A 26817-nucleotide genomic window follows, 5' to 3' on the forward strand; every position below is an offset into this window, starting at 1 on the left:
CTGCACTTTGTAATAAAATGCAATGATCTCTTTAATAAGTAGGAGTAGGAATAGAGTTAATAAGCAGGAGTAAGAGTAGAATACCACGATTGATCTGGACAAAAAAAAGCTATTAAAGACAGACAGAAACTGAGGAGTTGCATTCCCATTTAGATTACCCGACCACTTTCTGCTGGTTAACGGTCCGAGTCCATATAAAGCTAGGCTGGACCAACATAAACAAGGCCAGATCCACACCCAACATTGATTCGTGTGAATTTTGGTACCAACATTCCTCACACAACATGGAAGTAAGTCGTACCCATCAATTGACACCAAAGTAATGGACATTAACCGGGCTCATCTCCCTATTTTTGTTCCAGGCCTCCAGCAACCAGGTAATTCACAGTCGGAACAAACTTTCTATGGACGAGCAAAATCCCTCGTCATTACAGTTGATCTGATGTTTGGCATTTTGTCGGTAAAAGCTTGCAAGAAATACTTGGCGCAGAGGGAGTTACCACCGCCAAACAGCTCTTGCAATAGAGAGGCGGTGGCGTCATATCAAGTACTATCTTCTTCAACCCCCGACAACAATGCGAATTTATGCACAGAACCTGCCTTTGTTTTCTAAGGCTATTAAACAAAAGATATACTCCTTGCTGCAAATTCGGCAAAAAGCTCTGGGACATTCAAACTTTTACCGCAAATTATTTGCCGTCAATACAACAGAATCTGTGCAAAGAAGCCAAATAATAGCAGGTATTGCCTATTGGAGGGAAAAAAATATAGGGCCAAAAACTAGGCGAGCTAACCGAGCACAAAGATCAAATGCCCAAGACAAGAGATTGGGCTTTGTTAAATTGCTGATTCAGGAATACAGACCAGTACATTTCTTAAACACTGGAGTAAACTGTACAATTCCTGTGCCAAACACAATTTCACTACTACAACAGGTCAGATTCTACAAAAAAATCTACATAGAAAAATTGTATGGTCAACACAGCATACCCAACAAAAAATAGGGGTAAGGGTGAGGATAATACAACAAAAAGATCAATACAAAAAAGGGGCCAGATTAGTCACATCCTCAGCGTATCAATCCTAGTACATCAAATTCAAATAGTAAATTCTAATTATCCACCACATCTCAGACTTCAGCATTCAAGCCACAATCATCATCCATAACACTGGTTTGTTCAAGTGACAATTAGCTAAACAGAAATAGAAGAAAAGTGGCTAACAACTTAGTTGGAATGTTCACTAGCAACAGAATTGAGTAAACAAGTAACGCATGGAATTGGATGCTCTCTCACATCAGAAACTTCATGTCCAACCCCATCTTCAATGACTCCAGGCATCTGCTGAACAGCTTCGTTTCTGAAGTAATATCCTTCAAGCTATGAAAAAAAAACTAGTAAGACCACAAAATCAAGCCCGATGTCTTAATATAACACTGTCAGTACAAAAACTTAAATGCCAGATAAACAATAACTAATCATGAACTTAAATTTTGCAAGAACACAGTTGCACAAGTTCTTGATCAAATTCAGACAACAACAACATGAAACATATCAATTTGTGAACTCGCACAGGCCCCATGAAAAGTATTGAAAGTATCCAACAAAGAAATTGTCAGAGTTCAAACTGAGTGGAACACACTGCACACACTTTAAAGCCATCAAAACTGCCCCCAACCAATTAGTAGTATCATATACCAACACAAAACTTACACAATTTTGAACTTATGTCAATAGCTAAGTTGGACGATTAGACATTTAAAATCAAGAAGATTAGACACTAAATCCTATTTAGCTATTGCTCAGACGAACATTACAATGTACCATTTTGGACAAGGAGTGAAACCAGATCAGATGCAGCAACAGCAAAGAAAAATTTGCATCATGCATAATCTTGACAGATGCATGAAATTGAAGACTACGGTATTATGCATGAACGTAGAAAATGGACATGCCATGCCAGGAAGACGACCAAAACTAATTTCACTGTGAAGATAGACCAGCATCGTAGCAAAAGAATTACCACAGCCAACATAATGAAAAAACACTAAAGTATGGCTACTTTCTTTGAGCAAGTACGGTTGTAGGTAACCAACTTGAGTAAGATCTCGGGAAAGGCAATAAAGGGTTCAGATTTTATTGACACATAAAGCATTCCAAAATTAACTCCATTAACCGGGAAGACACCACCATAAGTGGAAAACTTTTACTTTTTCAAAGACATTTAAGATTCAGAAAGGAGCGAAAACCATTATATACCACTTTGCGGAGGCAAAAGTTAAAGTTAAAATACGGAATCTCAGTTGAACCATGGCAACCGAGAAAAAATGACTAGTTTATTCCTTGTTAATAATTAAAGAATGAAATACACTTGTATTTGGAGCTTAGCCATAATGCAGAGGACCAATGCCAACATCAAATAAACTAAATCAACCACAAGGACATGCCAATATCCTTTTCAAACTGACCAATGCCTAAAAGAAAGGTAATAAATGCATGAGATGCTATTTTCCTATTTTTCATTTACAGTTTATCTATCAATTGGTACGGCCACAATAAATTTTTGAAATCACTAAAGGAACCATGAAGCAATAGTAACACATTCCTACGACACAACGGAAACACAACAGAAAAGTTATGTATAAAACAACAACTGCAACATGGAAAAAGCTCAAGATGTCAAGACGCAACGACATGCAACCAATTTTAGCAGGTTCAAGTCGTAAAGTAGTGAAAAGTTGAACATTTGTTCTAAGAAAGAAAACTCAAAGAGCTGAATGAAACTAATAGAAGTGGGACAACTGACTTACTCCTTCCAATTGCTGCAGAAAACAGTGCTCCCTTGAGAAAGGAGCTATGGAAAAATCCACAGCATCTGAAAGATGACAGATAGAGAATACTACAAGTCATTTGGTGAAGCCAAAGCCAGGCAACCAAACAGGCAAGTTCGGTGAGAATCTCAATGAATGTCACAGTTCGTGTAACTTCAATCATCATCTTTGAGTAATCAAATCCGGACAGCAATACACCTGCAAGCCTGGTTATTCAGAGGTTAATCGCCGCCTCTTCCCATATTCAGCATCCCTTGATCTTGACCTTTGCTCTTCTTCATGTGATATTCGTGTCTTGCTGTGAGTCCTAGAAGACCGTCCCCTGTCCCATTCATCATCGTATTCTAGATCACGTTCCCTGTATCTATGATGATCTGCATATCTGTCCCTGTCATCCCTATGACGATCCCGGTCACGTTCTCTATCACGATCCCTATCTCGGTCACGCTCACGGTCTCGAGAACGCTCCCGATCCCTATCTCGCTCCCGATCCCTGTCTCGTCCAACATCTCTTTCATCGCGTGGCCTCCTTTCTGACCACTCATTTTCATGTCCCGCATCTTTTTCTCTTGGTATATCTCGGTCATACCCTGGTTCTCTTTCGTCACGATATCTCCTCTCCGAAGAACCAGACCAGTCTCTTTCTGAGCCTCTATCTTTTTCTTTGATGGCATTGGGCCAAGCCCCTCTGTCATGACTTACTTCTCCGTACTGATGATCAGATACAGCATCTTCCCCATAACTAGACTCTCCTGCTCTCCCACCATGGTCTTCACCAGCCCATCCACCCATATTAGGATCAGACCACATTCCCATATTAGGTCCATCAACTCCAGCTGTGGGCATCATGCCCATAGTGTTCATAGGCATCCCTCTCCCAAAAAATGCTGGATTCACGTGAGGAGCTACACCAGGCAAACCCACACTTCCAACTGGTGGAAATGAAGACAGAATCCCTGAAAATGGAGGGGTTGGGGCACCAGGAAATCCACCATAACCACCCATTCTTCCCATAGGCCCTCCGAAGCCAGGGTCAAAGCCTTGGCCCATCATTGTTTGAGGATGCATAAGGGGAGGAGTTGGACCAATGCCCTGCCCAAATCCATTCCCACCATTCCCCATCATACCCCGTCCACCCATTCCACCACCCCTACTTCTCATTGGATTCATAGCTCCCCTATTGCCCATCCCTTGAGCATTACCTCTACCCCAATTTCCTCTCCCATACGCTCTATTATTTTCACCACCACCCTGGTAATTACCACCTGTTGCAATGTTGCTACCACCAGGCTTACCCGGCTGATCTCCAGTCCCTCTCCTACCTTGAGTAACAGTAGATTGAGCCATTTGCTGATTCCTGTTCACCTGAGCCTCACCCATCCTCTTGACAGTATAGGGAGAGGCAAATGCAACAACACATGGTCTGCCATTAAAGAGATGCCCATTCATTCCCTCCTTACATGCAGTGGCAGCTGCGGGATCATAAAACTCAACCTGGCAATACCCTTTTGACTTCCCACTAGCCTTCTCATCAAAAAATTTCACCTCTTTCACAGGCCCATACTTGCTCAATTCACTCTCGAGCTCAGCATCTGTCGTCCACCAGTGCAAATCACCTACAAAAAGAATAGTCCCTTGGCCACCCCCAGCACCAGCCCCACCTCCACCACCGACAGTGCCACCAACATTGCCATACCCGTTTCCACCAGCTCCATTTACATTTGCACCTCCTGGCCTCACTGTGCCCTCAATTCCACCCATATTTCCTACACTCCCCATGTTTCCTACAGGACCTGCTAAGCTACCACCAGATGGTGCATGATGATGTGGAGGAGGCTGCTGGTGAACCATACCCCCTTGATTCACAACACTATTGCTAACAGTTTGCTCTTCTAACTCACCTGCCCGCTTATTACTCGAAGGCTGCCCTAACTCAACCCTCAGCCCACCACCACCGCTAGATGTCCCAGTGGGACCACCTCCAGCACCAACACCTGGTCCCCTAAACACCATATTTTGCTGCTGCTGCTGCTGCGGCTGCTGTGGCTGCTGCTGATATCCATCAACAACTCTACCAGATGGCGCCCTAACAGCAGTAGACCCTACCTCATCTCTCTCAAAGTTCCTCTCCTCCCCTCCTCCTCCTCCTCCTCCTCCTCCTCCTACAACACCACCACCATCCAGCGCCCTTTGCGGTGGAGGAGGCAACGGCAGCGCCTGCGAAGAGGGATTCCCAGCCATCTGAACAACCCTTTTCTCAGACAGTCCCTCCTCCTTTCGAACCCCAAAATCCTCAGTCTTTCTAATTGACTGAAGAAAATTCTCCCCGACATTAACATCGTTATAAAGATCCTCGTAGTCATCGTCCTCTTCCCCAAGAAAACCCTCGTCCGCAACGGCCGAGATCGCTTCGTTCCTGTGGAAGTGGTGGTCGTTCGGATCTCCACCGAACCCGCCTCCACCTTCGTTCTCCTCCATGTCTTCTTCCCCTCTTTCTCACAAAACCTAAGGTTAGGGTTTCAATATTTTTTCCCCCAGCTACATAAGTTTCTAAGAAAGCCCAAATGAATACCCAAAATTACAAGAAACTACTGAACCAGACACTAAAAGGAAAAGGAAAAAAAAAAGTACAGAAGAAGGGGGGTTTTGAGGATCTTACCAGAAGAGTGAAACGGAGTTTGGGGAAGAAAGCAGAAAGAAACCCTAATCCGGAAAGTCGTGTTGTGACTCGATTTTGATTTGTACTCGTAGTACTTGTATTTGGGGAGGAAAAAAAAAAGGCAAAAAAGTAAAGAAGAATGGAGAGAGGGAGACGCCAGAGCTATCTATTGGACGTCATAGTACACTGGACTACTTGAGTGAGTATGGTTACGTTGCGAATTCTCCGGTGTGCCACGGTGCATGTGCCCCTGTAGCACAATACCACACTACTTGCACCTCCAAAAAAAAAAAAAATCAAAAAACGCAAATAACCTCATACTAAAAATATTTTTGCTCTATTGCGATTACCAAATAGGGATATAAAGGAGTTTAATTAACCACGTTAGTTGCACTCTAATATTTAAATTTATTTGATTATTTTGATGAATTTATAATTATATTCAAATTTAGTTTATTTATTTTTATCGAGTTGAATTCAAATGAATTTTTATCGGACCGAACTCGAGTAACTTAAGTCCCTTTTGGATTGCTACTTTTTGAAATTTTTATTAAAAAAAATGTAATACAACGATTTGATTTATATGGGGTCAAAAAGATAATTTAAAAATGTGCTCACTGAAAATATAATAAATTTTTTTGAAAAAATTGATAATCCAAACAAGGCCTTAAATTTTTTAAACATAAATTATAATTTTATGGTAATCGAGTCAAGTTTAAGTCAACTTTGAAAAATTTACGAAACACAAAATGTTATTCAAATTTAATTTGACTAGTTACTTGAACGAGTTGTTATTGAATCGGATGCAATTCAAATATCGAGGAGTTTAGTTGTCCTTCAACTCTATCACTAAGAACAAGTGTGGATCAAAGAATAAAAGGATATACATAGCATGAATTAGGATTTACTCCTAGCAATCTGGTTGAACTTCGGGACCAGAGGGATTGCCTAAGAAGTTGATATATCCATCAAATATTACGGCTCCGATTGGATTAGCTATTTTTTTTGGGTATTTTTAAAAAAATTTACTGTTGCAATGTGTATGAAAATTTTTTACTATAAAATTTTTATGAAGTATTTGATATATTATATGGATAAAATATTTTTTAAGTTGTTGTGTATTACTGTAGTATTGCATTTGAAAAACTTGTTTTTACTGCACATCTAATAAGTGCAAGTTGTGATAGAATTATGGACAAGTATACTCGATTTTGGTCCAATCCACATAGTCGTCGTCACATTCCTTTTAGAATTTAGTACAAACTTACATACACAATTGTATCAATACTACATTGTTGTATTGATAGGATGAACAAAATATCACGCGTATAATAAATCTATACTATCTATAAGAAGCACTTGCCCCTTGTACTGTTGCTCGAATTTCGAGTGCATCCGCCTGCTTTAGGCTGTTGTACCTTGGGCTGCTGGTTTGTACGTTGAAGGTATCCACTTGATGCCAGTGTTGCTGGTTTGTGCGTTGTTGCTGCGACTCTTGGTGGACTCTTTCACTGCGGTGGACTCTTGGTGGACTCAATGCGCTTGGTCCATGCTATTGTACATTGAGTGGTCCCACTGCTGTAATTTGTACATTCGACTGCTGGTTGTGCAGCTGGCTTTCATAGGTTCTGTTGTACTTCACAGCTGTGTGAATGGATAAGAAGCACTTGGCCCTTGTACTGTTGCTCGAATTCCGAGTGCATCCGCCTGCTTTAGGCTGTTGTACCTTGGGCTGCTGGTTTGTACGTTGAAGGTATCCACTTGATGCCAGTGTTGCTGGTTTGTGCGTTGTTGCTGCGACTCTTGGTGGACTCTTTCACTGCGGTGGACTCTTGGTGGACTCAATGCGCTTGGTCCATGCTATTGTACATTGAGTGGTCCCACTGCTGTAATTTCTACATTCGACTGCTGGTTGTGCAGCTGGCTTTCATAGGTTCTGTTGTACTTCACAGCTGTGTGAATGGACAAGAAAAAAAAGTTTTTTCTCTTCAGATTAAATAATTAACTCCACTTATGAATGATTATATTATGATTATTAACTTCATTTAAATGATAATCAATGTTTAGAATATGGAATGTGAACAACATGTGGAAAAATATTCAGCAATTTAATCAAAATGCTTAATTTTTGTAATGTGGAAAAAATTCGAAGAATGATGATGAATATAATAATTGGAGTCCATACTATATATAATTTTGTGTAAGTCATACTATATACATTTAGATATGTTACCAAATTATTGAAGAATTCGGATCTAAAAAAAAAGATTCATCAATTGCCTTGATGTTATATATAATTCTAATAAATTCTAATATAAGAATCTACATAAACTTATATTTATATTTGAATTTAAATATATAACCATGTATATTTATATTAAGTGATAATATATAGATTTAGATATATATTTTTAATAAATATTTTTATATAGATATTTGATAAACATGAGATATACTTTACTCTTCAATTTTGACCACAGAGTTCAATCATGTGTCATAGGGGTTAAATCACTTGTCTGCCACTACCTTCTATTTTTTACTCTTTTGGCCATTTAGATGCTCATTTTGTGGACCGATTTCTTCTTAAGCTCGGCTATATTTGTCATTTCCACTTCGTTGGTCTCGGTTTTCCATATTTGTTGTTTTTTACTCATCAACGATCAATATACATAGCTAACACGAATTGCATGCAAACAGTTTCCTACATTAACAGAACCAGTTTACATGCAAATTGCAGTGCATTTTACATCTTACAACTTGCTTCACACAGCTAGCTTCAGATCAAGTATTTTCTTATCCTCATCCAAAATTACTTCAGATGAGCTGTTCAGTTGTTTCATGCTACTAGAATTTTCTTTTATCCCAATCTGTACTCAGGTGGTGCAAGTTTCTTATAATACGCAGTAGCAGAGGTACTTTGATCAGCTTCATCTGCTATATCCATGGAGGTGTTCTACTCTTTTTGCTTGGTTTAACTGCTTTTCTCTTGTCTTTTAATATATTTAGTTCATAGCTTACTCCATCTGTATTCATACCCTCGATGCTTTTTAGCTGAGTACTTTGTTCCTTGCGCATCACCACATATACCCATCAACGATATATGTACAAATAATATATATCTGTGCATGCGGCTAGATTTTCCTCTGTCTATTTTTTTTTCTCCCTTCGTCTATGCTTATAAAAAATATGAGCTACTCCAAACTAAGCGTAAGGGATGATCCTGATAAACTTCGTGAGAAAAGGGAGGACCGAAATCGTAAAAAGAGAGAAAAATTTGCTGCTCTATCTGTCGAAGAGAAAGAAGCTCAGCGGAAAAAGAGCAGAGAAGCTTATCACAGGAAAAAATTGGAAAAAATAGTTTCCAAGTCCTTGCCACAACAATTTGAAGAGGCTTGTAAATCACCAGCTTCTGCATCTGTTATACGTAGCCTTCCTACTCAACAATCTTCTCATGGTACATAGTGATTCAAAAACTCTTATTGTATTCTGATAATCTGTATGTCCCTAATATGTTCACGATAACCTGTATATTTCCTTTACTTTGTTCATGGTTAGGTTTCAATGATAAACTCAACCGACCCATTGCTTCTCAAATTTCCAAACACAACAACAATGTTCATGGAATTATTGGTTGTAATCAAGGTTAGTGACAGTATTTACCAGCTTTTCTTACAATTTTAACCACTAGCTTTATGTATAGTGAACTGAAAATTTTACTAGATGACCTTCAGCTCATTCACGGAATGAAGTCTCATACTCTCATTTTGCACAACACTTTATAGGTACCAATTCTATGTATCATGAATCAATAAATTCAGCTAAACTTAGTTCTGCATATATCTGTGTTTCCTGCTACATTATAGTCATTTAGACTCTCCACTGTTTGTTACCCTATTTCAATTCCATTTGCTTTTTTATAATAATCATATCACCAGTTTCAACTCTATTTATTGTAATAGGTGCCTCAAAAGCTGGTATTCGAATTTCTCCCTCTTCAAACAACAATACTCAATTATCTTGTGCTGAGTTGGGTAAAAAATTAAAGCAACAGATTTCTTCATTCTCAACCTATGAGAAAGGTATATAGTCTGCTTTGTTTTTAATATATCCTTGCTACTCAAATTATAAACTCTATTCTATTGATACAATAGTCCACCCCCAATTTTTATACGCAGGATCTACTTCTAACTGTGCTACACAACATACATGTGTACCTACTGACATGATACAAAATGCAGGTGATTTAAGCTTCAAAGTTGATCATTGATTGTTGTTCATAATATATAACCCTCAAGATTATCACCATCAGCTATATTAATAATCTTGTTTGCTTTTCAGATAAATCATTCATATGCATGAACTGCTACAAATTCTTGACAGAAATAGCTCAAGAAACTTCAGGTCATAAACCTTTTTTCAATTTTTCCAAAAAACTCCTGATCTTATTGTGTCTAACAATTTCATGAACTTTATCTCCAATAGATTTGTCAGCTATCCTCCCAACATACCAGGTGTATGAAGTTCCTCATAATCGTTCTGCTAGAAGAAGGAGAAATGCAGGTTACTAGCTTTGATGTCAATTTATTACCTTGGCCATAGAACAACTGATATCAGCATATCAGCTATTTGACAATTATCATAAGATTGTCATTTTATTCTCAATTTTGTTCTGTACCTACAAACTTCTTATTTCTAACCATAGTTCTTTTATCACATCATAACCAGAAATCCTAATCATTTTAAATATTGTTCTTCTACTCTCATACAATCTATTCCCGTAATACTACATTCTCTGACTGGTTCATAACATCAGCTTCACATGTCTAACTAACACTTCTATTATATAACCTCAAACCACTTCTGTTCATGCAAATACCTTGATCATGTTGGTAACAGTACATATAAAAAGCTTATGGTTTCTACTTCTAATTATATATACTTGAATCATTCAGGGAGAAGCCATTCATCAGCCAAACAAGTGAAAGCTGTTAATAACAAAAAGAACAAAAACAGAGGTACACATTACAAACCACTGTCGTTCCTCTTCTACTCCCTCATTTCCACTTCCAACCTTTACTTTAGCTAAACTAATTGGTAATTCTATAGGTAACCAACCTATTGATGGAGTTCATGCACTCCAATTTATTACTGGTCAAGCAGATAGATTACCTTCAAAAGCTGATTGCCAATACTGCGGAGCAAAAAAACTGTACTCTGAGACACCTAATTTCTGTTGCTCTGATGGACAAGTAGTTCTACATGAAAATAAATTACCAGATATTCTTGTGGAATTGTTCACTGGTCACTCTGATGAAGCTTTATCCTTCCGCACATATGTTAGAACATATAATAATATGTTTGCGTTTACCTCTTTTGGTGTCCACTATGATAAATCGCTTTGCAAGAGAACAAATGGCATTTATACTTTCAAAGTTCAAGGCCAAACCTATCACTTTATCAAAGACCTTATTCCACATGGAGGATCTGGATTATATCTACAACTGTATTTTCATGATACAGATCATGAGCTTGAAAACAGAATGGCAGTTTCAGAAAGATTAACAGAGACTATAGTAATGAAGATCATGGAAGTCATGAAGTCTAATCCATATGCATGTTTTCTCCGCAGTCTAAGAAATGTTCCAAATTTAGATTCATATCAGATAGTCCTGAAATCACATTCACAAAATGATCAGCGAGTGTTCAATCACCCAACAGCTTCTCAGGTTGCAGCTCTTTGGACAGAAACAGAAAGTTCAGGAACAAGTTATGGAAGACACATTCAAATTTATACAAAAGAAGGAAGGGATCACCTCGTGCAGTACTACTATGGCTGTTATGATCCTCTGCAGTATCCACTATTATTTGCACTTGGTGAAACAGGCTGGCATTCTGGGATCAGAAGATTTGTCAGAGAAAATCCGAAAAAGAGAAAAAGATGTATTCAGAGGAACAAATCTACTGCTCTACTGACCAATTACAAATCTGCTGAAGATATTATATCTGCTGAACAACAAGGTAATCCTAACATGAATGACTAACAGATTATCTATATTCAAATGACTATACATTACTTATATGCACTACTCACATGTGTTACTTATATAATTACTGGTGTTCAATTACTTCTTTTGAGAACATACTACTTCCATTATTTTCCATTAAGCTCAGATGGTATATCTTATCAATCCCTCGAACTTGATATGTTGAAACCAATAACTGATACATTATTTTTGAAACTTTCAGTCTCCAATGATGCTGAAAACAACGGTGAATTTGTCTCAATGCGAGAATATTATGCTTACAAATTGCAGATGAGGGACAAATATTGCCCGAACATACTTAACACTGGTAGATTACTTCAGCAATATGTTGTGGATATGTACATCAAAATTGAAAGTCAGAGATTGGATTACTATAAGAGCAAACAAGAATTTATAAGAAGAGAGCAGCTACAAGGCGTAATGGACAGCGTTATAACAGGTCAATGCCAAGCTTCAAAAATAGGCCAGCGAGTGGTGCTTCCAGCTTCATTCATAGGAGGCCCTCGTGACATGAAAAGGAGATATGTTGATGCTATGGCTTTGGTGCAAAAATTTGGGAAACCAGATTTGTTCATTACAATGACTTGCAATCCTTCATGGCCAGAAGTAAAAAATCTCATGCTTCCAACAGATGAAGCACATAACAGGCCGGACTTGCTCAGTCGAATCTTCCATGCAAAACTTGATGTTTTAAAACAGGAGTTATTCAAGAAAGAAATATTTGGATCAGTTGCTGCTTATACCTATGTCATAGAGTTCCAGAAACGCGGTCTACCTCATGCTCATTTCCTCATAATTTTGAAACCATCTTCAAAACTTTACTCCACAGATTCTTATGACAAGATAGTTAGTGCAGAGATTCCAGATCAAAGCAAAAATCCACATCTTTTCAACATGGTTCGTAGACACATGATTCATGGCCCCTGTGGAAAAAGAAATCCAACCAATGTTTGTATGCAAGGAGAACATCAGAGAAAATGCAGGAACAATTATCCAAAGCCATTTGCTGATAAAACTTTTCATGGAGATAATGCATATCCTACTTATCAAAGAAGAAACAATGGATACAAAATGATGGTCCGTGGACATGAGGTTGATAACAGATGGGTTGTTCCATACAGTCCTTACCTTCTTGCAAAATTCAACTGTCATCTGAACGTTGAAATCTGCTCTACAGTCAAGGCAGTCAAGTACATATACAAGTACATCTACAAAGATCATGACAAGATTCATTTCCAACTCAGTTCACAAAATTCTGATGGACCAAATTCTGATGCTTATGTCTCTGCAATTGATGAAATCAAAGATTATCAGTCAGCTAGGTGGGTATGCGCTGTCGAAGGTATATGGAGGATATACAGATTTCTGCTATTTCAAATACATCCTGCTGTTATTCACTTGCAGCTTCACTTAGAAAATTGTCAACCATTGAATTTTAGAGAAGACCAAGATCTCCGTGATGTAGTAGGAAATAGATTTGCTAAGAGAACCATGTTGACAGAATTTTTCTACACGAATTCTGTTGATCCTCTAGCTCAGAACCTCAAATGTACCTACAAACATTTCCCTGAGCACTTTGTTTGGTACCCAGGAAGGAGAAAATGGGAGCCAAGGAAACAGAAAGACTGTATAGGTAGGATAGTAGCAGCCAACCCAATGGAAGGAGAACGATACTTTCTCAGATTGCTCCTTACACATGTCGAAAGTCCAACTTCATTCGATCACTTGAAAACAATAAATGGAGTATATGTACATACATTTCGTGAGGCAGCAATTCTCAGGGGTTACTTTGAGTCTGATAAGCCCCAACAACAGTGCCTTGAAGAAGCTACTGTCTATCACATGCCATATAGTTTGAGAAGATTATTTGCCACACTACTTGTTCATTTTCCTCCTTCAAATCCCAGATATCTTTGGGAACAATTTCAAGAGCCATTATCTGAAGATATCAGCAGAACTCCACAAATATCAGTTGATCAAATCCGCTTCCAGGTATTGTACCAAATAAATGAGTTCCTACAATCAATGGGAAAAGACATCAATCAGTATGCTTTAGTTCCAAATACCATGAATTTTGATAACTTGAACAAGAACACTCATGATATGATAGCTGAAACAAGAATCTCTGTACCAGAGCATGATCTATTAGCAATTGAGCAACTAAATGCTGATCAGAAAAAAGTTTTTGATATTATCATGCATGCAGCTTTTGTTGAGAAAAAAGGAGCCTTCTTCATTGATGGACCAGGTGGAACGGGAAAAACATTCCTCTATCGAGCACTACTAGCAGAAATTAGGTCAAAAGGATACATAGCTCTTGCCACAGCATCCTGTGGAGTTGCGGCATCGATTCTGCCAGGTGGAAGGACAGCTCACTCAAGATTCAAGATACCAATTGGTGGAACACAAGATAAGCAATGCAAAATTAGTAAACAAAGTTCATTAGCAAAACTGCTACAGTCTGCAATTCTGATAATCTGGGATGAAGCTCCAATGACACATAAGACTTCAATAGAGAGTGTTGACAGGATTCTGAGGGACATAATGGACTGCAATGATTTGTTTGGATCAAAGGTTATTATTTTTGGAGGGAATTTTCGTCAAGTCTTGCCAGTAGTCACAAAGGGATCAAAATCTGAATTTATTGATGCAAGCATAGTCAACTCATATATATGGCCACGACTACATAAGTTACATCTCACTCAAAATATGAGAGCAAGATATGATGCGCAGTTTACTGAATATCTACTTCGCGTCGGAAATGGAACACAGCCACTTATCTCCAAGAATTCTATCCAGATACCTGTATCAATGCTGATAAGATACACCAATGAAGAAGAATCAATGAATGCACTCATCCGGACAGTATTCCCAGATCTAAATGCTTTTTCCCAGGACAATTTCTCTGCAATTAATCGTGCTATTTTGACAACAAAAAATGACTTCGTCGATGAAATCAATCAGAGGCTCATTGTACACCTACAAGGAAAACTGCAAGAATATATCAGCCGAGACAAGTGTATAGATAGCTCTGAGCAGACAATCATGGAAGATTTGCTAAACAGTTTGACCCCAAATGGTTTTCCCCCTCATAAGCTGCTTCTGAAACCATACTGCCCTATCATGTTACTCAGAAACATTGATCCACCTAAGGGATTATGTAACGGCACTAGACTAATATGCAAATCATTGAGCTCCAATATTATACATGCAGTCATAACATGTGGAGAATTTGCTGGAAAAGAGGTCTTCATTCACAGAATTTGTTTCCGAGCAGAGAATAATTCAGAGTCACCAGTATCATTCGAACGAATTCAGTTTCCTGTTCGACCCTGTTTTGCTATGACAATAAACAAAGCTCAAGGACAAACACTTGATTTTGTTGGCATATATTTGCGTGAGCCGGTTTTTTCACATGGACAACTATACGTAGCAATGTCAAGAGCTAAGAATAGTAGTTCTATTAGAATTCTGATTAAACCATCCATATTTGATGATCAAGAAGACTCAATTACTGAAAATATAGTATATACAGAAGTGCTAGATTTAGCTTATCAATAATTCTCCCAACTATGTGCATAGCAGTTATTTATCTATATTCATGATTTTATGTCTCTTTTTCTCTTAATTCAGCACTTACCTATTCTTATTATGAGTTGCAGGAACAAAAAAATATGCTGTCATTTGCTGAAATAATTCCTGGTCTACAAAACTGGACAACTATGGTTCAGGTTCTAGACAAGCAGAAGCCATTACTCTCAAAGGCAGGAAACAGATACCAGAAGCTGATATTAATTGATCAGCAGGTAACGCAACTTCTCAATTCCAGATCATGTCGTTTATTACTCAATTTTCAGATTGACATCAACAAAACCATCCCTTTTCTCAGGGGACAACGGTTGAAGCAATGATTTATAAATCAGACATAGACTTTTTCCGAAACCATTTCCAGCTCTACAAACGATATGTTCTCTGCAATGCTAGAGTTGAGTACACACCATCAGAGTATTCCACTCGTCCAAATCAGTGTACATGGTACATAGACAATTCTACAGTTGTTCAAGCAGTAGATGAAGTTGACCCACCTCAGATTCCACCTGTCTTCAGATTCTCACCCTTCAGAAGATTCCACCAACATATCGATGACAACACAGATATAGGTAAGTAACAAATCTACTTGCTAACTTCCTGCTACATGTAATTTTCATCATACTTATCGCTCACCACATTTCAAAATCAGATGTCCTAGGCATTGTCGCTGAAGTCCATCCTCGGATAGAAAGGGCTACTACAGCTACTAGAGAAGTGGTACTTATAGATAAAAGGTATCTAAAACTATCTATTTATTCTATATCCATTCTGAACCACCACACATTGATAGAAATACTCTGTTCTAACAAATGTTTCATGTACCAATCAAACGCACTGCAGCATGATGCCAGTTATCCTGACACTTTGGGGCCAGCATGAAACAGATGAAGGCCAAACACTTGCAAATATAGTTGACACAATGCCACTGATTGTTGCACTTCGGATCAAAGTATCATCATATCACAGTGAGTACATAAGAAATTCATTATCCTCCACATATTTTCTGACATAAATCATACTCATAATACCATGTATATTATGAGCCATAAATATTGCAGCATTGAACCTGTCAACAAAATTTGGATCAAGCATTCTGCTTAACCCTCCAATACAACAAGCTGCTGATCTGAAACACTGGTGACAATTCTTCTCAGAAAATATTATTTTAAAATATTTTCTATTAAATATATATTTTATAGCTTACAAATAAAACTTCTCTCTTCACTCTCAAGGGCCGCTGAGAATGAGGCACAAATCAAAAAATTGATAGCAGAAAAAGCATACCACAACCGAGTTAAGCTTCTACCACAGCCAAGGGATGATGAGCTGACCACTATTCAAGACTTCCTCGCATTTCCCACGGTAAATTCTACATCTCATCATTTATTGCCAATAACATTTTCAGATTCCTAACTACTAACTATAATTCAATACAGAAAAAAGCTTACTGGTTGCGTGGTACTCCAAAATTGCTAGACAAAAGCCAGCGATTATGGTATAATGCTTGTCCACAATGCCATAAATCATTCAGAGCAAAGCCTATCTGGAAGATTGTTTGCACCTCATGCAACAAACATGTGAACATAGCTGCAAGGTGTCGATTAACTGTAGAACTTGCTGATTATTCTGGAGTTTTAACGCTTGATCTTTACGATAACGATGCTCTTCAGTTACTACCTTTCACACTTTCCCAGATGCAAGAGTTAGAAAACAAGGTAACAGATACAGTTTCTATATGCATATAGAATACTGTGATTAATAGCTAAGTATAAAATATTTCATGTTAACCTATTGATTTTAATTCCACAGCATGAACTCAACTATGAAGTCATTGAAGAAGCCATTAACAACACTCTAATAACATGCTTTGTGAAGAAAATGGTCAACAGCCATGCATCTGCCAGTACCGAAAAATACTCTGCCATCATTTTGCACAAAAGCTCCCTAGCAGAGGTTATATCACAAGTTAGATCGACCATTCCCTATTCAGAACCAAATCCAGAACTTGGTTCCACTAGTACCAATGAAAATGTGCAGAGTACTACTGTCAAAGAAACAAATGTGAATTCCAGTTCCCTGTCTACGCTTAAAATCACCGAGAGCCCAACTAAAAAGCAACGCAGCGACAAGTATCAAAAGGAAGATTGAAAATGTCATCTACTGGGGTTTGCTATTACATATTTTTGAAGCTCTGCTGCCTTAACTTTTGATTGGTGAAACTTTCTTGTATTTTGTGATTTGCAAATATTTTAGCAGCTTTTGTATAGCTTCTCAACTTCCCCTGCACTTTTGGTCAAGAATAGTTAGCTCAGCTTTTTGAAAGTGGAAATGTACCACAGTTTCATGTATAAAAAGTCCAGAAAAATGCTATCCAAACAATGCAATTTAATTTTGTTTTGGTGGTGAAAAGCTCAGAACATTTTACTTCTTCTTTTGTTAAGTAGATTTTCAAAATGAGTTTTTTACCTCTGTATCTTAGTCAGACATGCTGATTTTATTTGAGCTGTCAGAAGTAAGCTTGTTTTGCTGTCCAGTGCAGGTCAATATTCTTGTGAACTAATGGTTTATCGTAGACTTGAATGGCTGTTATAGCTATGTTTATGGCTCATGGCCAGTTGGCCACTACGAGGAAAAAACATGTTTTGATCATTTTAATCGTTAATACAGAATGCTTCTGATTCATAAAGAGGTCTAACCATTGCAAAACCAATAACTTCAATACTGAGAATCGCCAAATTGCAATAGGTAAAACAAGTGTGTAAGGTTGTCAGCTACAAAATTGAAATAGTCATGGCTTTAAAATCAGCAAATGGGAGAAGGAATTTTGGAAATAGGCTTGCTTTGAGATAATGAGAAGTTCAGTCCCAATCAAAGTTACAGAAACTGCAATAGGTAAAACAAAATGTTCTGAACTTTTGAAAGTGAAAATGGCTACTCAACTTCCTATTCCTTAACGCTTGGTTCCTCAAGCTTGAGTACAGTTTGCCATTCGCAAATATTTCAGCAGGTTTTGTACACTCCATCAACTTTCCCTGCATTCTTACTTGAACATTGTTACCTAAGCCTTTTCAAAGTCCAAACGTACCAGAATTCCATTTCTAACCACCACTTCCATCACAGGAACTCAACTCCCTTCACTGATTAATAACTGACCAAATACAAAAACAACTACACAAAGTACAAATTCCACGGAACTAAAATTGCTGAACACAATATCTAACCACAAACTTACACATACAACACATTAAAGTACAACAACAAACAATTCCATACTACAAATTATAAAAACTCATGGAAACATCCACAGCTATTCCCTACAAATTTCTACCAGGCGCATCAGAACATCCATCCATAGCACTTTGAATTGCTTTTCTCTGTTCTTCAACTTCTATTTCCATACGACCAGCAATGATCTGCAAAAATGGCAGCTCTCCAACATTTCCTAATGTACTTTCCAGCACACGAGCCTTCTCCGGATGTCGATAAAAAGATTTGAACAAGTCATATATCTCATTCCTAAGTAGAATATTATTTGCTAAAAGCCGATCTGCACCACTCAACATTCCATTATCTTCAGTATGCCCAGCCAAATTTCTCCGCACGCCACTTAGTGATAGCCGATTCAGCATAACTTCAACATCTGGATGCAAATCACGCAATACTCCAATACGATTCTGAGTATAACTCATATTAAACTGACAAAAAACGAAAAAAAATCAATGACAATATACCAAGTAAATAATAAAATCACGGAACTAAAGAATTTATACACAACAGGTACATGATAGACCCAAAAGAGACAAATACAAAAAATAAAATGATACTATACACATGTGAACCAAACAGTAATAACAAAGACATATGTACCAGACAAAAAAACACTATATACACGTGAATCCCCTACTTTTTCTACAAACCAAAACAAAAACAGTCAATCCTCAAAACAGATGTCAATCTCCCAAATATGAACTTCTGTCATTACATTGTCCCAACATTCATAAAAAGCTTCCTACTCTGTATCATCTTCAAACACACGCCTCTATCAACTTTAGCACATCTGCTCCAATCTGCTACAATTATTGATCATTCACTGATTCCAAATCTTATACATGCCATGGAACATATGAACATATCGGATAAATATCCTCTATTTTAAATTTCTAAACACATTCATCACTTTACAAATACAAATCTCTAAACACCTTGAGTTCATAAGTTTTGCTCTTGACTTAACTTCAGCTCCAAAAACTCGACCCTACATTCCCATGAATTTTCAACAATCCAAAAGTAATACATCTCATATTTTAAATTTTTTACAAATTTTCATTCCACACCATCGTAACAAAATCATACAAACAAAAACTTCAGTAACAAAATCATACAAACAAAAACTTCATTACTTTATACAACACATACAAATACATATGATGCTACTTTATGTAGCAAATACACCATTATCATATCCTTCACAACCTAACAAACACATCCGAATGGCTAAAAACCATATGCCAAAAACCAACAATATCCAAACTAACAAACACATCTTGCCAAACTCCAACTCTTTAATCACTGTCGCCACCCATGTCACTAGAAGATGGCGGACTGGGAAAGAAATACTTTTCTTCTAATATCTCTAGCCTCATTCTGTTGGCAATCAACCCCAAGATTGGATACCCTCTTCCAGTTCTAAACGCAGCTTCCAAAACTGAAGCCCAATCATCATGCCTGTAAAGCTCCTTAAACAAATCACATATTTCATTTTTCAGCAAAACGTTTGCTACTTGAGCTCGCGCAACAGGTTCTGCCGGACGATTTCGACACCCATTCCCCATAGGATAAGCTGCTCCACGAACAACAGCCAGCTGATTCACCTCTTCATCGACCTCTGGATAATATAACTGAACAGTAGGAAATCTTCCGCTTCCACTCGCCATCTCCACACACTAACTATCTACAGACATGTAATATAATATATACTACGTCTGACTATATAAGCTCCAAGTACTTAAGCAAGAAACAATACTACAGACCCGTGAATTTTCTGTACTTTCTACCTTACACGTCTCATACCACCTGCACACGCAAACAACTAGCTGCCATGCTATATATAAATACTAAATAGTAATATATAGTAATACTAATATATATAATACTAATATATACTAATACTAATATATATAATAGTAATACACAATATTAATTCATAATATATACTAATACCAACATATACACATAAAAATTACGCATTAATAATCCCCCCTCCACGTACAAATAATTAACTATTAATCTTCCATCCATCTAAATCAAACCATTTTATTCAAATAATTCCACGAGCATTATACTCTCCCACCCAACGCCTAAAGATATAATAATTGAAACTATATATAATATAACTAGTAATACATAGTAATACTAATATATATAATACTAATATATAGAACAGTAATTTACTTATAATTTAATAATTCACAAATACACAATATTAATTCATAATATATACTAATACCAATATATAATAATCCCCCCTCCATGTACAAATAATTAACTATTAATCCTCCATCCATCTAAATCAACCATTTTATTCAAATAATTCCACCAGCATTATACTCTCCCACCCAGCGCCCGCGCATTGCGCGGGCCAGTCCCCTAGTAAATTACATATGGGCGGGTGCTAAATCACTGTAAAATATAACAATTGCAAGTAAACTTTAATATAAATACAAAAAACTCTAAAAAAAAAATAACAATCCAGATAACCCCTTATATTTAGTAGTCAATGCAAATGTAGTTAATAGAAATTTAGTATCATCCACAGTGAGAGTGTGGACACTAATACACAGTGGTTGCAAAATTGCAATCCAAACAAGGCTAAATCTGTATACTATTTTACATCAAAATAGAACATTTTACCATTTCCCTGATTGTTGCTTTATCATTTGTTCATCAATCGACATTCACCCCAGTTTCTCAGTATCCCCATTCCCTGACTGGACTTGATTCGTTCGTTTGTGCCAAATAAATTTAGGGGGCGCTTGGTTCAAGTTTAAGAATCGAAATTGTTATTGGAATCATACAAAAAAAAAAAAGTTAGTATGGATTTTGGGCAAAGATATGATTACAAAAGCGGGTGCTTGGTAAATATTATTGGTAGGGAATGGGCATCAATTTTCTTTTTTTCTTTTCATATATTTCTTCTTTCTCATTCGAATGTTTATCCCACATACATATCCACCATAATTCTATTGAACCAATACCCAACCATGACAATACCTATTGAACCAGCACCTAACTACCACCAATTAGTATCTACATTCAATTTTTGGTAAAGACAATGGAGCTTTAGAAGCAACAGTCCCAATGATGCAACAATAGCCGATGCAGATCCGGATTTTTATTTTGTCGAAGTTTATGACCGGAAATTGTGAGTATACTTGCATAATTTCAATCCCCCAATCATCAACACAAAGGAAGGCTCCCACAACAACTATATTTCAGCAAAAATAAAAAATGCAATTGGGTAGATAGTCAAGAGTAAGAGCCTTGGGAGCCTCGGTGCTACCATAGAGGATTGGAAAAGTGAATGACAAGAAGAGGGAAGTGACAGCCATGGATGATGGGGAGAATGAGCGACAAGGAGGTAAAGAGGTAGAAAGAGATTGATTTGCTGTTGAAAGCAAGAAGAGAGGACTACGTGAGAAAGAGAAGGGACCAGAAGCTTCTTTTTTTTTTTTTTTAGATTTTGGAATCAAATGTGGGATTCATTAAAACCTTCCAATCTAGTTGGGGTACTGAGAGTGGCTGGTTTTTTATAATTCATTTCAAGATTTCAAAATCCATACCCAATAGTCAAGCAACAATTACGGGACTCAATCCAATTCTTGATTCCTATACCTTCCAACCAAGCACCACCTTAGTACTACTCCAAAAAGAAAATGGGAAGAAAGAAGAGAATCAATAAGTTACTTAAAAAAAAACATACCAAAAACTAGAGAAATAAAAAAAAATATCATTTTACTATATAAGAATGAGTTGCGGTCAAAGGGGGATTTGAATTTCAACCGTATGGATAGGAGATTTTGAGGAATATGGAATGTTGTGTAATTTTTTAAAAACTTTTGATACAATTGAGGGCAACATATGTTTAGATATAGTTATCAAAATACCACCATTTTGGTACATTTAAAGTTTTGATTTATGGAGACATCTGAATATTTCTGAAATATGGAATTATTTTGCAATTGTTTTTGCATTGAGTACGACTCATATAAGCTCATGCATTGGTATAATTATTGAAATGGTATTATAGACACATTTAATTGAAATGTGGCTTTTGTTGTATAATTACCACAAAAATAAAGACATATTAACATATTGTGCAATTAACACGTTGGTATAACTAACCGTTTGAGGATATTCCTTTATCTGAAACAATTTATGTTTCTTCTTGCACGATTTTCAACTGACATCTGTAAGAGTTTTTTAGGAATGATAAAATTGTAAAAATATTGATAAAATAAAATGTACAAATATGTGTTGTAATTAAAATATACTACTATTATTAGATTTATCATATTTATTATTTAATGTCTATTTCTGTCAAAATATACTATTATTTATCTAATAAAAAATTTTATTTAATCACAAGCACCAAACAACCACGGATGCGCGGGCACTCCTCCCTAGTTAACTGTATAAGGAAAGGAACCACGATTGGATGGTTGGCTCCATGTAAAACTTTCAACGGCTCTCTTTTCCGGCTCCAACGGTCACTTCGCTTTTGAAACATTATTATCATCAGACTCGCACCGTTTAGTACTATCTGATGCGAACCCACCACTAGGCACCCTCCACCCTCCATCCCGCCTCCTTGTCTTCTATATAAAAACTCACCCTTCAATCCCCTCCCCGCACCCATCTTCATCTCATATCGCTGTAATCATCCCCCCACCACCATCTAACATTCTCTTAATATTATCCAAATATTCCTTCCATTTCACCCTCGCACTTCTTTTTTCTGCCCACACACTAAACTATGTGCAGACGGATTTTCTTTGCTTTTTTATTATTCTTGTGTGTGTCGTATTCCGGTGAGGCACAGACGACCCCTCATGCTCCTGCACCGGCACCCAAGTTCACCAATGTGTCTCCGGCACCCTCAAAAACTCCCGTGCCCGCAGCTTCTCCGGCTAGCTCTCATGCATCCCCGGTTCCTTCTCCATCTCCGAAGATTCCTCCGACAATCCCTGCGGCTTCTCCCAAAACCAGCCCGTCTGCTTCCCCGGTACAGTCTCCGGCAGCTTCTCCCAGAGCCAGCCCGTCTGCTTCTCCGGTACAGTCTCCGGCAGCGAGCGCTCCACTTTCTCCAGCGCCCACTCCGTCGTCCAGTGCGTCTGCACCGGTCCCATCTCTTTCTCCGTCGGCCGAATCCCCGGTAAATGCTCCGGCAGTGTCACCGCCTGCATCATCTCCATCTGGAAGCCCGGCGAGTTCTCCAGTTCCGGCCACTGCAGAGGTTCCATCCGCCGGTGCCAGTGTTCCTTCCACTTCTGCGACACCGGCAGAGTCGCCGGCGATGTTCCCTTCGAGCAGCAGCCCGCCAAGTCGCTCACCGGCTGGGACGAGTTTGGCACCGGAAACTTCGCAAGGCCCAGTTGCTGATGAATCGAGTGCGACCTCCATTCATGGGGGCCTAACTGTTCTTGCTGGGATTGCTCTATCGGCCGGTTTTGTCATCTAAGAGTCTGTAGAAGTGTAGAACACGTAATTTTTGTGGTTACCGGTTCCCTTTTTTTTTTTTTTTTTTTCCAGATATTTCCTGTAATTGGTTTCCAGAGATTATTCACGTCATATATATATATTTTTCTGCCGTATAGTTTTTTGTTGTTGGACACAGCTCTTGATCTTAATTCACCAGGGCAATAAATTTATACTATATATATATATATATATATATACTGGATTGCTTTACGTATCATTATTTATTATGGTTGTGAATTCTATTGGATATAATTTAAAAGTTTTGGTCCTTTTAAATAAATTGTAAAATTATCCTGCATTGAAGCAAAGTGGCCCAACCAGTTTTTTCACCATAACAAAGCACATAAGCAGTGATGGCTTATTTTAAAAATCCAATGACCCCGACCTGTTGTGTATTTGTATCCTCTTCATTCATATTGTTATTGGTCCTTCCACTTTCGTGAACTTACATTTACTTCATCTTAACCTCCTCCCTGGCCGACAAATATTATGAAGAGCAAATTACTTGGATGGCCATCAAACTTTTGAAATCGTCGAGTTTTGACTATTGAATTATGAAAAGTATAATTTTAGTAAGTGAAGTATCTAAGGTTTAGATTTTAGATTATTTTATTAGATTTCGTCATTAAGCATGGTAGATTTCAATGCTCACACAATTTACGAGACAAAACAAAGGGGCATTGTTAATGATTAAATTTAGTGGAATGGCTTAAAACCTGTAATTTAATGGCTAAAACTCGACGATTCCAAAAATTCAATGGTCATTCGGATAATTTGCTCTATTATGAAATATAATAGGTTGTACCATTGTGGTGGTAGTACACATTTTTCTGAAAATGGAAAAGAATGCTGATTTTTATATTTATTGGTGGTAGTACCAACAATTTTCATTTTTATTTTTATTTTTTGGCATGGTTAGAAAATTGAGAAAATTGATCCCAATAAGAAGTTGTACAGGCTGTGCAGATTTTAGCATTGTTGGCCAATCTTGCAGTTTAGAACTCCTGAAAACGGTACAATATTTGTGAGAATTGAAGCTGGCCTTGCAACCATGCTAGATGCTTTGGTGTAGCTATCCGGAGCTTCTTGCCCTGAAGCAGTAAATCTAGCCCCGTTGAGCATGAGATCTTCCTCTGATCTCCAATTCCAATTTTTCCAGTCCTCATATCCCAATGGGCTCTCCCGTTTTGTAACCTGATTTCAGATTTTGCCATCGAAAAAAACACATAGTTATAGCCTATAGTTTGCATGGGAACTCCAGTTAGCAAAATGAATATTCGTTTTGATTTCTTGATCTCGTAATGATTACACGGACCAAGAGTGATTCACGATGCATCAGCAAAATTGACTTGACAATGCAAGAGATTACCTCCTTTGTTTCATCATCATTTGAGGCAATGAAGACATTGCCTTGGCTGTTGATTGTTGGATTGGCACTTCCTCCTATTGCATACATCTCCCAACCAGTGTATACATTGTTGACAATGTGAAAATAACCATGCCTACACCTGCAAAATATCAGACAACAAGGCCAGCCTCGTTATGCTGAAACTGCAATGGTTTCAGATCATGGTTTCTTTTATGGTTCAGCTGTAGAAAACGAGCTGATCCTGAGAAGTTTGTTCAGAATAATTCAAACGGCTGTATTTTTTGTTTTTAAAGTTCAGAAAATTCATGAGCAGCTCTGATGTTTTTTTTTTTATCAGCACAAAGCCTAAACATATACCTGGGCATTCTCTGAATAAGACCTTCTCCAAAGTAATTGAAGGCAATGGTAACTTGCATGTTCTCGTCAGCGGTGAAATTGTCATTGTGACCCAAGAGCATGACTTCGTTATGCTTAAACATGTAGTTGTTAGAAATGGTTATCGCGGTTGATTCAAACACTGCATCAATAAGTCCATCATGGCAGCTAGACAGCGTACAATGGTCGATCCAAATATCTCTAGCAGCAAATATTGATATTCCATCCCCATCTGAAATACCCCTCAACTCATAATGATTCGGTCCATCTGCAATCACAGCATTTCCAGCTTGCACACAATCATGTATATAAATGCCATGGATAATGATATTCGTGACATTTTGTATAGTGATGCATGGACCATTAGATATCTGCACATTATGTCCTCGACCATCTACGGTCTTATAAGAGTTCATCAGGAGTTCTTCGTCGAGGTTAATGTCCATATCACGGTCAAATATAATCCATAGAGGCTCATCTTGGATGACAGCATGGCGGAGCATGCCAGGGCTAGGATTTTTGGGATCATCTGCTTCAGTTGTGACAACATAAAAGTCGCCATCTCGGCCTCCAACAGCATTGCGCCCGAATCCAATGGCACAATCAGCTAGCACTTTTCGGTTGGTTTCCCAATCAGGGTCACATCTCCAGCAATCGTCAATGGGGTTGCCTGTTCTACATGAATCTGTTCCTGGTTGAGTAGTTGAGTTCTTTATTGACCGCCTTCTTAATCAAATATGTAAACAAGAAGCATATAGTTAGGCTCTACCCAGTCAAGCGCATTAACCAGAAATGAAGAATGCACCGTAAAATGAAGTCATGAATGAATATTTACCATCCTGTTGCATCAGACATTGGCATAAAGGGACGTGCTGAAGACGTCATACAGGCATAAACCGAAATGAGAAGGGGAAAAAGACTGAAAATTGACATTTCTTGGAAGGAAAGGGAGGAGGGGGGGGGGGGGAAGCGATGTTGGAGGCGGGGGGGAGATTAGGTGTAGGCCAAAACGGACTAAAGATACTATAGAAATGCAATAATCAGACTACATTTTATACAAGTTGAACAACTTTCCATTGGCACAAGTTGTCTGCGAGAATTTTGATATTAGGTATTACCTTATTCTAGTTGTTGTCGCCGATGCCTTGTGGGGTGAATGGAAGGCATCACTTAGTACTAGTAGGTGGAAAAT

At 37.9% G+C, this 26817-nt stretch overlaps 3 protein-coding genes across 7 annotated transcripts; 1 reads left to right on the forward strand and 2 right to left on the reverse strand.

The window, feature by feature from the left end:
• Positions 1-1019: 1019 nt before the first annotated feature.
• Positions 1020-5646, reverse strand: LOC113743430 (uncharacterized). Of its 5 annotated transcripts, none has more exons than XM_027271433.2 (3): positions 5490-5646; positions 2810-5368; positions 1020-1379 (listed from the first exon to the last, which is right to left on the reverse strand). In XM_027271433.2, exon 2 carries the CDS (start codon positions 5306-5308, stop codon positions 3041-3043), a length of 2268 nt encoding a protein of 755 aa, XP_027127234.1. In that variant the 5' UTR covers positions 5309-5368; positions 5490-5646; the 3' UTR covers positions 1020-1379; positions 2810-3040. The 5 variants fall into 5 exon arrangements, with proteins under 5 accessions (XP_027127234.1, XP_027127233.1, XP_071905469.1 ...); XM_027271432.2 differs by having other exon boundaries at positions 2810-5380; XM_072049368.1 differs by having other exon boundaries at positions 2810-5321; positions 5490-5641.
• Positions 5647-22960: 17314 nt separating this feature from the next.
• On the forward strand, positions 22961-23996 carry LOC113690044 (uncharacterized). Its single transcript, XM_027207863.2, has one exon. It carries the CDS (start codon positions 23157-23159, stop codon positions 23859-23861), a length of 705 nt encoding a protein of 234 aa, XP_027063664.1. The 5' UTR covers positions 22961-23156; the 3' UTR covers positions 23862-23996.
• Positions 23997-24756: 760 nt separating this feature from the next.
• On the reverse strand, positions 24757-26595 carry LOC113743555 (probable pectate lyase 22). Its single transcript, XM_027271610.2, has 4 exons — positions 26461-26595; positions 25608-26348; positions 25251-25389; positions 24757-25075 (listed from the first exon to the last, which is right to left on the reverse strand). The coding sequence occupies exons 1-4, from the start codon at positions 26556-26558 to the stop codon at positions 24851-24853; spliced, it is 1203 nt and encodes a 400-aa protein (XP_027127411.2). The 5' UTR covers positions 26559-26595; the 3' UTR covers positions 24757-24850.
• Positions 26596-26817: the final 222 nt, after the last annotated feature.

Source organism: Coffea arabica, chromosome 5e (genome assembly GCF_036785885.1).
Source record: "Coffea arabica cultivar ET-39 chromosome 5e, Coffea Arabica ET-39 HiFi, whole genome shotgun sequence".
Taxonomy (NCBI): Eukaryota; Viridiplantae; Streptophyta; class Magnoliopsida; order Gentianales; family Rubiaceae; genus Coffea; species Coffea arabica.